The 13,473-nt window shown below is 36.5% G+C and overlaps 1 protein-coding gene across 8 annotated transcripts in view; it reads left to right on the top strand.

Moving 5' to 3' along the window:
* The window catches only part of UBR5 (ubiquitin protein ligase E3 component n-recognin 5), a 138,787-nt gene that overhangs the window by 110,320 nt on the left and 14,994 nt on the right, over positions 1-13,473 (top strand). For 5 of the 8 annotated variants that reach the window (XR_009253372.1, XM_058698725.1, XM_058698728.1 and 2 more), the window contains exons 41-50: positions 2,093-2,323; positions 2,811-2,884; positions 4,068-4,240; positions 4,347-4,460; positions 5,473-5,693; positions 7,114-7,234; positions 7,325-7,429; positions 10,083-10,326; positions 11,766-11,877; positions 12,447-12,591. Coding sequence is in view for 7 of the 8 variants with exons in the window: in XM_058698725.1 (XP_058554708.1) it covers positions 2,093-2,323; positions 2,811-2,884; positions 4,068-4,240; positions 4,347-4,460; positions 5,473-5,693; positions 7,114-7,234; positions 7,325-7,429; positions 10,083-10,326; positions 11,766-11,877; positions 12,447-12,591 (1,540 nt within the window). In the remaining variant the exon portion in view is untranslated. The remainder of the gene's footprint in view (positions 1-2,092; positions 2,324-2,810; positions 2,885-4,067; positions 4,241-4,346; positions 4,461-5,472; positions 5,694-7,113; positions 7,235-7,324; positions 7,430-10,082; positions 10,327-11,765; positions 11,878-12,446; positions 12,592-13,473) is intronic. The other 3 variants (XM_058698726.1, XM_058698723.1, XM_058698729.1) reach the window with 2 other exon arrangements.

Here is a 13,473-nt window from a genome sequence, read left to right as displayed (position 1 = left end):
TTCTTTCTTTCAGTTATAAAATGACCTTTTTCAGGAGTAGGAATTAGCCCAAACATTGAACACTGGGGCTGTGCCATATAGTGCAAGGGCCCGGTACCTGAGGTCAGAGTCCTAGGATTTGGTTCTAGCTTTGGCTCAGGGGAAATAACTTTGCTACTTTGGGAGGATCATAACAGGGGAAAGACAAGGGCCTAGGAGACTGCTTAGGAACCTTAACAAGATTATGGTTGGAATTGGCCATTGAAAGGTAATAGATTTATTTAAGTGGGGCTGGTGAAGGCCAGGAAGGAGGAGAGAGAGAAGCATTGAAATCATCTAACAGTGGACGGCCTTGTTGAGGGGTAGAGCAGGAGGAGGCAGAATTTACAGCTAGACTTTGATTCTCAATAACTAATAGGAAAATTAAGAGAAAAATCTAGAGCAGTAGAATGGACATACTTGGCTTTTGAAAATACTGAGGAGCTGAGAGAGGTTTTGGTGGAAATGTCTAGAAGGCAAAATTGAATGCTTGGCAGAGAGATCTGGACCACTTGGGAGGCCTCTGCTTTCCTGTCCCAGGAAGGCTGCTCCACCAACAGACACAAGCCTTGTCTTTGTAAGGCTCGTCACTCCCCGAATAACAGAGTTCTGATAATAGATCTAGACTGGTGACTTGTTCTTCTCCCTTTACTTCACTGTGGCTCTCACCCTAACATAATAACCTTATTGAGATATAATTCATGTACATTTCACCCATTTAAAGTGTACAGTTCCATACTTTTGAATATATTCAGAGCTGCACAACCATCATCATCACAGTTAATTATGGAATATTTTTATCATCTCCACAAAAATACCTACTAGTGGTCACCTCCCATTTTGCCCTACTTTCCCATCCTAAGCAACCACTGATCTACCCTTGGTCTCTATAAATTTGCCTGTTTTGGACATTTCATATAGACAGAATCATGCAATATGTCGTGTTCTATGCCTAGCTTTTCTTACCTAGCATAATGGTTTTAAGGTTCATCAGGTTTAGCATTATCAGTCAATATGTTACTTTCTAGTAATATTTCATTGTATGGATGTGCCACATTTTTATCCATTCATAAGTTGGGTTTTTCATCTTTCTGACTTGTGAATGAATAATGTGGCTGTCAGCATTAATGTACAGGTTTTTATATAGATACGTTTTCAGTTATGTTGGATAATATACCTAGTTGTAGAATTGCTAGATCATATGTAACTCTGTTACACTTTCGGGCAACTGCCAGACTTTTCCAAAGTGGCTGCATCATTTTACATTTGCAGTAGCAACATGTGAGGCCTCTAATTTCTCTAAATCCTTGCTAGCACTTGTTACTAGTGGTTTGTTTGTTTCTTGGTTTTTTTTTTGTTTGTTTTGTTTTTTTTTAATTGAGCCATCCTAGTGGGTGTGAAGTGGTAACTAATTTTGATTTTGATTTGCATTTCCCTAATGGCTAAATGTTGTGCATCATTTCATGGGCTTATTGGTCATTTGTATATCTTCGGAGAAATGCCTATTTAGATCCTTTGCCCATTTTTTAATTGGCTTGTCTTTTTGTTATCGAGTTGTATGAGTTACTTAACATTTTCTGGACTTGAGTTCCTTATCAGACTTGCAGAAATTTTGTCCCCTTTTGTATGTTTTCATTTTCTTGATGGCATCCTTTGAAGTACCTATGTTTTTAATTTTGATAAAGTCTAGTGCTGTGTTTTCTTGTTGCTTGTGTTTTGGTATCATGTTAGACAGTGGTTCTCAAAGTGTGATCCTCAGAACAGCAGCATCAACATCACCTAGGAGCTTGTTAGAAATATAGATTTGGGGACCCTACCCCAGACCTACTGGGGTCTTCTGTAGGGAAGGAGTTCCTTGTCCATTTCCAAAGGACACTAGAATTCCTTTCCTGTATAAAGTACATGACAGTAAATCATGCACAATGTTTTTATCTCTAAAGCAGAGTCACAGGGTTAAGGAGTTTTTATTTACGGATATTCTCAGTTCCTAATTTTGCATATTTATGATAATGGTAAGTTTCACATTTGCTTTCTTTTTTTTTTTAAACATTTTCATTTCTTTTTACTCCTACAGACGTGCCACATTGCTTAGCGCCCGTCAAGGAATGATGTCTGCCCGAGGGGACTTCCTAAATTATGCACTGTCTTTAATGCGGTCTCATAATGATGAGCATTCTGATGTTCTTCCAGTTTTGGATGTTTGCTCACTGAAGCATGTGGCATATGTTTTTCAAGCCCTTATATATTGGATTAAAGCAATGAATCAGCAGACAACATTGGACACACCTCAGCTGGAACGCAAAAGGTATCCATACTTGCCGTGGGATTGGTTTAGGAAATACTTGTTTGCTCAGTGTGGTCTCTTAGTATATTGTCTGATTTTTGGAGTGAAGAGAACAGTGAACTAAAGAGAAAATAGTATAGGAATGTTTCATTTGGGAAAGTGGGCTTGAGTCTGTTCACCCTTTCTCCATTGCTGCTCCTCGCTTAAAACAGGAAACCTAAGAATTTAGTTAAGCTTTATGCCTGAGATAGTTTGTCATGTTTTCTATTAGAGTCTGTGTAAGTCCTCACTATTTCTTAATGTGGTTATCCTTTTGCTTTTCTTGAGCCTCTTTTGTAATTGTAGTATAATTTGGCTGGTCAGTCTAACATTCCCCAAGTCTAAAACTTGACCACAGTGTTTGAAATTGGCTAGATACTTAACTGACTTTTTCAGTGCTTTTTTGCTTGTAGTTCCCATCACCTTTGCTCCATACTTCATATAAAATGACTCACTTGTCTTTTTAAAGGACGCGAGAACTCTTGGAACTGGGTATTGATAATGAAGATTCAGAACATGAAAATGATGATGACACCAATCAAAGTTAGTGTACAGAAAATCTGCTAATCTACTTCAAGAAATGGCTGCCTCAGTATTTCCCCTTCAAGCTTTTTAACTTCATTATTTTCTGTCTGGGTGGGAATTTCTCTTTTCTTCTCTATGTCCCATTTCTTGCATTTTCTGTCCATTTTTCCTTATGTATCCTTGCATTATTTGCTTCATAAATAAGGATGAATTAAAGAAATGTAGTGAACTTGTTAACAGTCAGTATTTTTTGTTTTTGTACCTTTTGCATTTTAGTTTTATGTTTACCTTTATTCTTAAGTGTGTAAGTACTACATTTTTAAAGTCTTAGCAGAACCTTTATTGATATTGGTGCAAGATATATTTAGTCAAGAAAATGAGAAATATCAGTTATAACTCCCAAATATGAAAAATCTTAACAGTTATTAAATGCAATAAAAAGAAAATATTCGAAACTCAAGAGATTTTGGGGTCTTCTGCAATCTCTTTGTAATTTTTAGCTGTTCTTTGAAGTAGAATTTAAAGAAATTGTCCTCTTGCCTATTTTCTTATTATCAACTAGTGCTTTTATTCAGCCCAGGGAAAGACAACTGACGTAACTGCTGTTGTTTGAAACCCAGCCATAGCTCACTATTTTTATAGCATGTACTGTAAGCTTACTGTTGAAAGTTGTATTACATTAAGGGGAGATGGTGTTCTTGTGCTGACTTAGTGTTGAGATGAAGGAGATGCCCAGACATTTTTGTTTTGTAGAGAAAGCAGAACTTGGAAGTAAACAAATGCTCATATCTCAGCTCCTGACCATCTCCTCCTTTTAGACTCCTCAGTGAGCCGCATCCTGAATGTGCTTAGGAATCTAGCTATATTCAGGTCTGAATCTTCTAGAAAGACAGAGGATATGGGAAATGTCTGTCCAGTACAAAGTGAAACAATATTTGTTATTCCTAATACTTTGTAAAAAGTCTTATTGTTGTGTTAAAATATACCTAATAGAATTTACCATTGTAACCGTTTTAAACTGCTAATATTTTCAATTATCACATAAAAATACCATCAAAATCTTGGACTATTGTTTTTGAGTGGCATTAAAATTTTGTAAAGAGGGAACAGGAATTTCAGATTGAGCAGATTAAGATTCTTTTATTGTTCCCCAATAACTAATTTTTTCTAAAAAACAAATACTTTATCTCTTTATGTTTAGGTGCTACTTTGAATGATAAGGATGATGACTCTCTTCCTGCAGAAACAGGTCAAAACCATCCATTTTTCCGACGCTCAGACTCCATGACATTCCTTGGATGTATACCCCCAAATCCATTTGAAGTGCCTCTGGCTGAAGCCATCCCTTTGGCTGATCAGCCACATCTGTTGCAGGTGATTTAAATAAACTAGTCTTAGAAGGTTTCTTTTTAAGTGACTTTTTTTTTTTTTTTTTTTTTAAGTGTCCAGTGTAACTAGAATATTTCTGTTAAAATTCCAGCCAAACGCTAGAAAGGAGGATCTTTTTGGCCGTCCAAGTCAGGGTCTTTATTCTTCATCTGCCAGTAGTGGGAAATGCTTAATGGAGGTTACAGTGGATAGAAACTGCCTTGAGGTAAGATAGTAAAGATCTTCACAATATAATATTTGTGAGGACTTATCCCAGTATCTAGAGTTTTGGAAATGCATTAATCCAGAATATTGTGTTGCCTCAAATAATGTAAGTATCAGAAATTCCTGCCTTATGTCATAATTCCATATAATTTCAGAATTCCATCAGTGTCACTAGCCTGCCTTGATACTAACTTGTTTTATCAGGTGACTTCATCTGTAAAATGGCAGTTTCCTTTTGTGTTTTGCCTGTTTCACAGAGTTGAATGTTGTAATGCTGCTGAAAATTAAAATCTTTAAATGTATATATAATGTGAATATATCTTTTTATATATGAGCATACACAGTATTGACTTGAAACTTTTCTTTTTGACTGTAGGATGTGAATAAATAAGGTAATATTAATAATGACTTGTTGAATAATTCTGTCTCAATCTTTATAACCATGTTGGGTAGAAAACATTTTTATCTTGATTTTATGGGTAAAAAAAATTGAGGCTTGCAGAGTTTACATACATTTCTTGTGGGAATGTCTGTTATTACACAACTAATTAAGTGGCGTATCTAGTTTTTAGATAGAAGGTTGATTTGAGAGCCTAAAATTATACCATCCATACTATTTCTCTAGTGAAAATGTAATGAAACGTTTAAGAGCAGGCACTGAATGTAGTTGAATAGAATTTTTTTCTTTATTATCTAAGTGATAAAGGAGAGTGCAGTCCTGCAGATATTGAAAATATGTAAGACATTCGAGTAACCACAGGTAAAGAGATTCCTTTAAAAGTTCTCTGAGGCTACTGTGGTGAATGCAGTGAAACTGCATTGGGTGGTTTCCTGGTGGTCAGCCCAGGGAATCAGAGAAAAGAAACAGGCTGCATCTTTTTAGTTGAAACACCAGAAAGGAATTACGTAACTTCCGTGTGATTTCTGTGGAATATTAGTAAGTTGAAAAGGAAATCTAGTGAGTTTTTGGTTTTTTTTTTTAATGTGTAACTTTTAAATGTAAAAATTCACAGGTCCTTCCAACTAAAATGTCTTACGCTGCCAATTTGAAAAATGTAATGAACATGCAAAATCGACAAAAAAAAGAAGGGGAAGAACAGAATATGGTGCCAGAAGAAGCTGAAAGTTCAAAACCAGGGCCATCTGCTCATGATCTTGCTGCACAGTTGAAAAGCAGTTTACTAGCAGAAATAGGACTGACTGAAAGTGAAGGGCCACCTCTTACGTCTTTCAGGTATTTGCTAAGTAGAGAGAGTTCTTCTGTTGCATTACTTTATGGATACTATGATTCTTGTAAGAATTTTTATTTAGGTATTTTAAAATTTCGTTTGTATGTAAATAATAGAATTAACCGTAATCTTATTTCTGTGTTTTCCTCGTTTATAATCAGATGTTTAAATACTAAATTTGAATTTTCTAGATTTTTTTTGGTGACTTTAGTCATTGATTGACATTCTGATTTTCTTTTATTGAGGATATTCTGACTGTGTTTTTTAATGTTCAGTACTGAGTTAAAGTATATGTCCGTGTCAGATTGCCAATTATAGACTTGTTACCAGCAGCTCAGCAAAGGGGACCATGTGAATGACTAGAAAGAACTTTCTAGATTTGTGACTATCTCAGTTGCTTGGGCTTCTTTTCCAGGTTCACAGTCAGTAATTACTTTGCAAGAGGTAGGTTCTTTGCTTTCCCAATAAAAATTCGCTAGCATATACATACTGTGGCTCAGTATGGTTAATCACCTAATGATTTGTTGACTTTCTGCTTTATGCTGTTTTTTGGTTATACTGTCAGATAATTAATTTTGCTTAGGAGGAGTTAAGTGAGTTTAGGAAGCTATATGCATTTTATATACACAGTTTAACAACCATAAAAAGCAAGGAAGAATTGTGGGCTGGGGTGGCCCAAGTTTTTCAGAGGCAATATGGCTTGTGCTGAGATGTGTAGAATGTGTAGAAGCAAATAGATTGAAGGAGAGAAGAATTAGAGGTAGGGAGACAAAGAATACTGTTACTAGGTTCTGGCTAGTGGTAAAAGGGGGCTGAAGTGTAGAATATTGCCTTTGGGGATGAGTTAGGAAATTATGGAAAGGAAGAGAAACTCATGAAGTACTTATTCACTCAGGAGGAACAGGGGAAAGAAAAATTAAAATTTGTTTCAAGTTTGTGCAGTAGGGAAATAGATGGTACTACTGAAAGAAATCAAGAGGCAGTGGCATTGAAGTGAAGAAGCCATGTTCAATTTTCCCGTGTTGAGTTGGGAGTTACATGTCACGGACATGGGTATATTCAACCCATGGGCTGTTGTGGAAATTCTGGTCTGTTGTGGAAATTTGAACTAGAGAGGGATCTGGGAATCCTCCAAATGTAGATGGACCCTGGACTTTAGGGGAAGAGGTAAAATTGAAGATAAAAGGCAGCTGGGAGATGTATCCTTATGTAAAGGACAGAAGGAATAATGGAGTAAAAATGAGAAGTTCTGTGAAGAATGAGTAGTTATAAAAAGATTCTCTGTTAGAGAGGATGTGGACTGAAGTGCTATGAAGAGTTCAGAATATGAAAAAAACCAACTAAATTACTGTCATTGACCAAAAACCAGGGGCTTCTTATAGTTGGCCAAATTACTTCCCCCCTCTTCTCTTAAACCTCTTGCAGGCCACAGTGTAGCTTCATGGGAATGGTTATTTCCCACGATATGCTGTTAGGACGCTGGCGCCTCTCTTTGGAACTATTCGGCAGGGTGTTCATGGAAGATGTTGGAGCAGAACCTGGATCAGTATGTGTTGTGAGCACTTTTAATTCTGTTCTGCCTGATAAGAACATACGTCAGAGAATAATTCTGTCATGCATTTTTTTTTTTTTAAAGATCCTAACCGAATTGGGTGGTTTTGAGGTAAAAGAATCAAAATTCCGTAGAGAAATGGAAAAACTGAGAAACCAGCAGTCAAGAGATTTATCACTAGAGGTAAAGGTATTTAGATTTTCTAATACTATATATATAGTATGTCACTTTTGAAGTTTGAAAACTGTTATAACAACCATGTTTCATGTTTAGGGATATATATGTTGTATAATTAAAAATTTAAATAAATGGTAATCACCAAATTTAGAGCAGTACAGTTGGTTTCCTAACATCTCATGATGATCAATGAATTTTTCAGCCTTTTGTTGTTGTTGTTGTTTTTTAACATTTTTGATGTCCTTCGTTCCATTAAGGTGATTATTTTCCACTGATGCTCCAGTGGTCTCTGGGTAGTGGGAGTCCTGAGTCTTTTTTGGCTCCTCAGTCCTTTTCACAGGACTCCAGTAATCTTTGATAACTTCCTTACTTTTTGGTATGTCTCATCTTGTGTATATCCTGTCACAGACCTTAGATCAGCCATTTCTTCAAGAAGCCCTGGTTCCTTTTGGTAGGAAAAAAGGTACTTTGAGTTTATACTCTGGGCTGTAGGGTTGCTCACTACCCTACTAGGTTGGTCGTTGTTTCTAGGTCTTTTCATTGCACAGAGCTAGGAAATTCTCCTTTAAAAAAAAATTATATCCTAAGTACATACTGATATTTCCAGTTCAAATTCACGATTTAGGATCACGAGGTTGTTTTATTTCCACCTGTTAGTCTTTATCTCCTTTCTTCCAAACTGAATATCCAACTTCCCAACAACACTAATAAAAGTACTCATTTGCTTTTACCCTACAGCATGTACTTAGCAGTCTTGGAATCACAACATCAACACTACCACCCCAAAATAATTATCAAAAAGAGCTTAAGATTTGCAGGGTTTTGTTAGCATATCCAAGTAGAGATGTAGTCCAATTGCTTTGTTTTAAAGTCATTTGAAATAATTTTTCTTAGTGTGGTTTTGCTACTAATTTCCATACAACCAGGGTCTTTGTTTCATTTTGCTTTCAGTTTTTAGGGATTGCTTTCTCTTTTTTTTGGTTTTGTTATTAATGTAAAATAGCTACATAGTGCATGATCAGCTCTACTGAAGAAGATATATTTAGGGAAATCTAGTTTCCATTTCTGTCTCTTTCACCATGTCCCTCCTCTGCCTTTCATGTTCTTTTGTTGTTTTATTTTCCTCCCTCCTTAAAAAAAAAAAAATACAATCGTGTACTGTGTGTGTATATAATTCATTGCCCATCTCTGTCCCCTACTCCTGACTCTCAGTGTGCTACACATTTTACTGTATCTTGCATTTCCCAGTTAACAGTACATCCCAGAGGTAAAGCCATCGCTGTATAGAGCATTGTTCTGTCTTCCTTTTACAGCTGCTCATCTTTTGCTGTTACATATAGTAGTGTGATGAATAGCTTTAGGTGTGTTTTTCTTTTGGCAAGTGTGTCTTTGAAATTCTCAGGGGCACCTGCATGGCTCAAGTTGGTTGAGCGTCCGACTTCAGCTCAGGTCATGGGTTCATGGGTTCATGGGTTCAAATCCCGCATTGGGCTCTGTGCTGACAGCTCAGAGGCTGGAGTCTGCTTTAGATTCTGTGTCTTCTCTCTGCTCGTCCCCTGCTCACGCTCGCTCGCTCTCTCTCTCAATAATAAATAAAACAAAACAAAATTTAAACAAAAAAGAGATTCTTAGACATAGAACCTAGACGTGGGTTAAAGGGCATATGCATATATAATTTTGGCAAATACTGGAAAATACTTCTGCCTGATGGTTACATATTTTTGCACTTGCAACATTAATACAAGAATGCCTGATTCTCTATAGTTCTGCCAGCAGTTTGTCAGAGTTTTAGATTTTTGTCCATCCAATATGTGCATCTTAGAGTAGTTTTAATTTGCTTTTTCTTATGAGGAAGTTAAACATTGTTTCATATGTCTAAGAATATTACTTTTTCTGTGAACTGTTTGGTACATTTCGCCCATTTTCTATTAAGTTTTTCCCAATTTTTTTAGAAACACATCTTAACAGTAATATGTATACTATTCGTGAATACCTGTCTGTAATAGAAGGTACCAGTTGCTTTTCCCAGCTTGTCATTTTTCTTATACTTTGTGCTTTTTTGTCACCAAAGGAATATCCCATGTTTTCTAGTATTTGCTGTTTTTTACACAACACATACTTTTGATTCACTTGGAATTGATCCTAGTATATTCCAAAATTGAACAGATTGCTGTTTTCCAATGAACTTACTTAGAAAATGTTAGAATTTAGGGGGCGCCTGGGTGGCTCAGTTGGTTAAGCGTCTGACTCTTGTTTTTAGCTCAGGTCATGATCTCACGGTTTTATGGGATCGAGCCCCAGGTTGGACTCTGTGCTGGCAAAGTGGAGCCTGCTTGGGATTCTCTCTCTCTTTCCCTCTCTCTGTGCCCCCTCCCGCTTGTGCTCTCTCTGTCTCTCTCAAAATAAATAAATAAAACTTTGAAAAACAACAACAACAACAAAGAAAATGTTAGAATTGAGTTTAATTCCATTATCCTGATTTAATGCAGGACATTCCTGTATGCTTTAGAATGTTTCTTATGTGGAATGTATAAGCTTCTAAGAATCCACATTACTTTGTAGTTAAACTGTCAACAGGAAGCTAAAATTACATTTTCAGATTTTACATAGGAAAATTTCAAGGTGGTCTCTAACATTGAACTTTACTACTCTGGTGTTTTCATAGGTTGATCGCGATCGAGATCTTCTTATTCAGCAGACCATGAGGCAGCTTAACAATCACTTTGGTCGAAGATGTGCTACTACACCAATGGCTGTACACAGAGTAAAAGTCACATTTAAGGATGAACCAGGAGAGGGCAGTGGTGTAGCACGAAGTTTTTATACAGCCATTGCACAAGCTTTTTTGTCAAATGAAAAACTGCCAAATTTAGATTGTATCCAAAATGCCAACAAAGGCACTCATACGAGTAAGTACAGATAATAAACATCATAAAAATTATTTGGATAGACGGACTTGGTGAAGGGGATTGAGAGGAAAAAAAAAAACATTCTTATTGGAGCAAAAACAATTACAGTCACAGTTAAATGTATTTATAGTGGGAGAACTTTACTGCATATTTCCATTTTTATACAATTATATTCTAGATTAGTGATTTATTCTTATTTAACCTATTCTAGTCAACAGCTTAGGACTTTGTTCTTTTACTGCCATATTTTCATAAATGTTTGTGATGGTACTAGTGAGTTTCTCCTCTCGTTACATGTTTTGAGGAGTGGGAAGTTGTAAGCTCTATGGTAACAGAAAAATTCAGTGAGCACATTACGTTATTTCCATCACCCCTGTATATTTAATTAGTACAGATACTGAAAATCCTTTTCTCTAGAGCAGTGCTATTCAAAGGACAATGTGCAGAGTTGATACTGGTCCCCAACGAGACACAGAGCTTGCAACCAAATGTAGATTGGTTGACTGTGTTACTAACCTCACTGTATAATTTAACAAGACATTGTTTTTTTGGTAATAAGATTTTCTTTATTAATATCCTACTGTAAGCTCTACCTCTTTGAGGACCAGCACTTTGGGATTAGGATTCTTACCTAATTTTCAAATTAAAAAGATCTGTGAAAAAGACAGATGCCTTAAGTGGGTATAATTGGGAATTCATATAAATAAGGGGCAGAAGATTGTCATTTCATAGGTGGATAATTCAGCGAGAGGGCATTACTAATAAGAAAATCCTGTATTTCACCTAGGCTGTAGTGCTGTTGTATTGAGTTCTGAAAAATGCCACCATAGACTAGGCTCAATGAGCTCTAGGAAGGATTGAGGATGAAAAGATGGGGAGAGCCCTGCAGCCTTTCATCATTAGTTTTACCGTTTGACTTTCTGTAGTCTTACAATAAAAAGAAAATGGCAGATGTGAATGAGGGAGCCTTGGGAAGTCATAACATTTCAGAAATCACTGTCTCCTGCACATTCTTTCGGAACCATACTCTGGCTTATGGTTAAGGTTTTGAAAATAATAGTAGCTGATGTTTTGGGTGGCCTATGTTTTGCTTAATGCCCAAAACTAAATAAATCTGACTCTAATCACATACGAAACTTCAGCATTATTTATGGTAAAGCTAACAGCCCCAGTTGCTATATATCATTTCACAACTGTGACATAATTCATTAAATACATACTGATCGAACATCTATTACGAGCGAAGTACATTCTATATAATTACCCCTAGCCTTCAAAACCATAGGGAGAATGAGCGGAAGGTACTAACAGATATTAAGGGAGGTAATTTTCACCTGTCATGTTCTTAAGTTGGTCTCATGTCCTCACATTAACTTTGACAGTTAAAATAGTTTCATTTACATTTATCTAAACAAAGTATGTTTTATATTTTCTTTCAGGTTTAATGCAGAGATTAAGGAACAGAGGAGAGAGGGATCGGGAAAGGGAGAGAGAAAGGGAAATGAGGAGGAGTAGTGGCTTGCGAGCAGGTTCTCGGAGAGATCGAGATAGGTGAGATAATTTTGTATCTTTCATTGAATACCACCTTAGGGAATTAAATTGGAGGTAGGCCTGTAATGAGAGGATCTCAATTATGGACTATTTTTTAGAAAAAGTTTTAGTATTTGGGTATATGTATAGTAACTGTACTGTTACTAGAATATTCTGCTTTAAAAACCCAGGGGCAGTTGAAATTACATAATTATCATTCTTTCCTAAATTTGTCTTAAAATTTTGATTGTGGCAATTATATTATATTTAAACCTTGATTTTTGTATTAGGGTGGGTGGCATTTAATTTGGACTAAAACTTCTAGGAAATGTGAGTGGATTCTTGATAATCTGGTATTTTATGGTCCTACTCCCTTAGAATCAAATTGAACTATGTATTACAAATTTATAGATTTTTGAGTATTAATGTCTAGAAAACCTTTATTTCCCAACCATCGTCTATTAAGCATTCTACCATCTTGATAATTAGAGCTGCCTATATGCTTTGGTTTTCCATCTCTAGTACTGGTTGTGCTGATGTTATTTTGCAGACAAGGGAGATGAATTATAATAGCTTTGTTCTTCTTTCAGAGACTTTAGAAGACAGCTTTCCATTGACACTAGACCCTTCAGACCAGCTTCTGAAGGGAATCCTAGTGATGATCCTGATCCTCTGCCAGCACATCGTCAGGCACTTGGAGAGAGACTTTATCCCCGAGTGCAAGCAATGCAACCAGTATGTATGGTACATTTAGTCCCTCTTAACTGGCTGTGCCATTTTTGTTTTTGAAAGAGAGAGACACAGTGTGAGCAGGGGAGGGGCAGCGAAAGGGAAGGAGACACAGAATCCAAAGCAGGCTCCAGGCTCTGAACTGTCAGCGCAGAGCCCGACATGGGGCTCAAACCCACAGACTGTGAGATCATGACCTGAGCCGAAGTCGGACACTTCACCGACTGAGCCACCTAGGCGCCCTCATTTTTGTTTTTGGATTAAAGTTGGTATTTTAAAAAGTTGTTAGCTACTGGCCATTCAAGTGGTTGTGGACTGTAGTAACAAAATGGAAGCTTAAGAGGGAAAGCTGCAAAATGTGCTGGAGGGTAGCTTGAGGTTTGTTTTTTCTACCTATGTTAAGTTGGCTTCTACCCGATAAGTTCCTTGTGTGCTAAAGAATTATCTGTGCATTCAATTTGTACCTTTATTTGTACAAACTGTTACCTTTTGAAGCAGACTTTTTAATCTGTTAACAAGTTGTAGCTAAAACATTGCAAATACTGTACTTTCTTTATTGCTGTTACCTGTTGCTAGGAGATTTTTATATTGAATGTCCTGTCAGGTTTCTTTCATATAATATGAAACATAAACTAGTGCTTTTTTGTTTGTCTTTATACATAACATATTTCTTTCAGTAAATCCTTAGCCTTAAACATAGGCATCTTTCATCTCCCTCCTTTACTTCTTCCCTCCCTTTCTTTTCTTCTGCCCTACATGTAAGAAATGTTTCTGCCTCTCTGTAGTGAGAAAAAATGGAAATCAAGTATTTGTGTGTTTACTCATGGATATCAAAAATAAAAGCTTGTCATACAAATTTTAAACTAGCTTTAACAAGACTACCAAAGT

This window comes from Neofelis nebulosa, chromosome 14 (genome assembly GCF_028018385.1).
Source record: "Neofelis nebulosa isolate mNeoNeb1 chromosome 14, mNeoNeb1.pri, whole genome shotgun sequence".
Classification (NCBI taxonomy): domain Eukaryota; kingdom Metazoa; phylum Chordata; class Mammalia; order Carnivora; family Felidae; genus Neofelis; species Neofelis nebulosa.
Note: the sequence above shows the minus strand (reverse complement) of the source record. Positions and strands in the feature narration are given on the sequence as shown.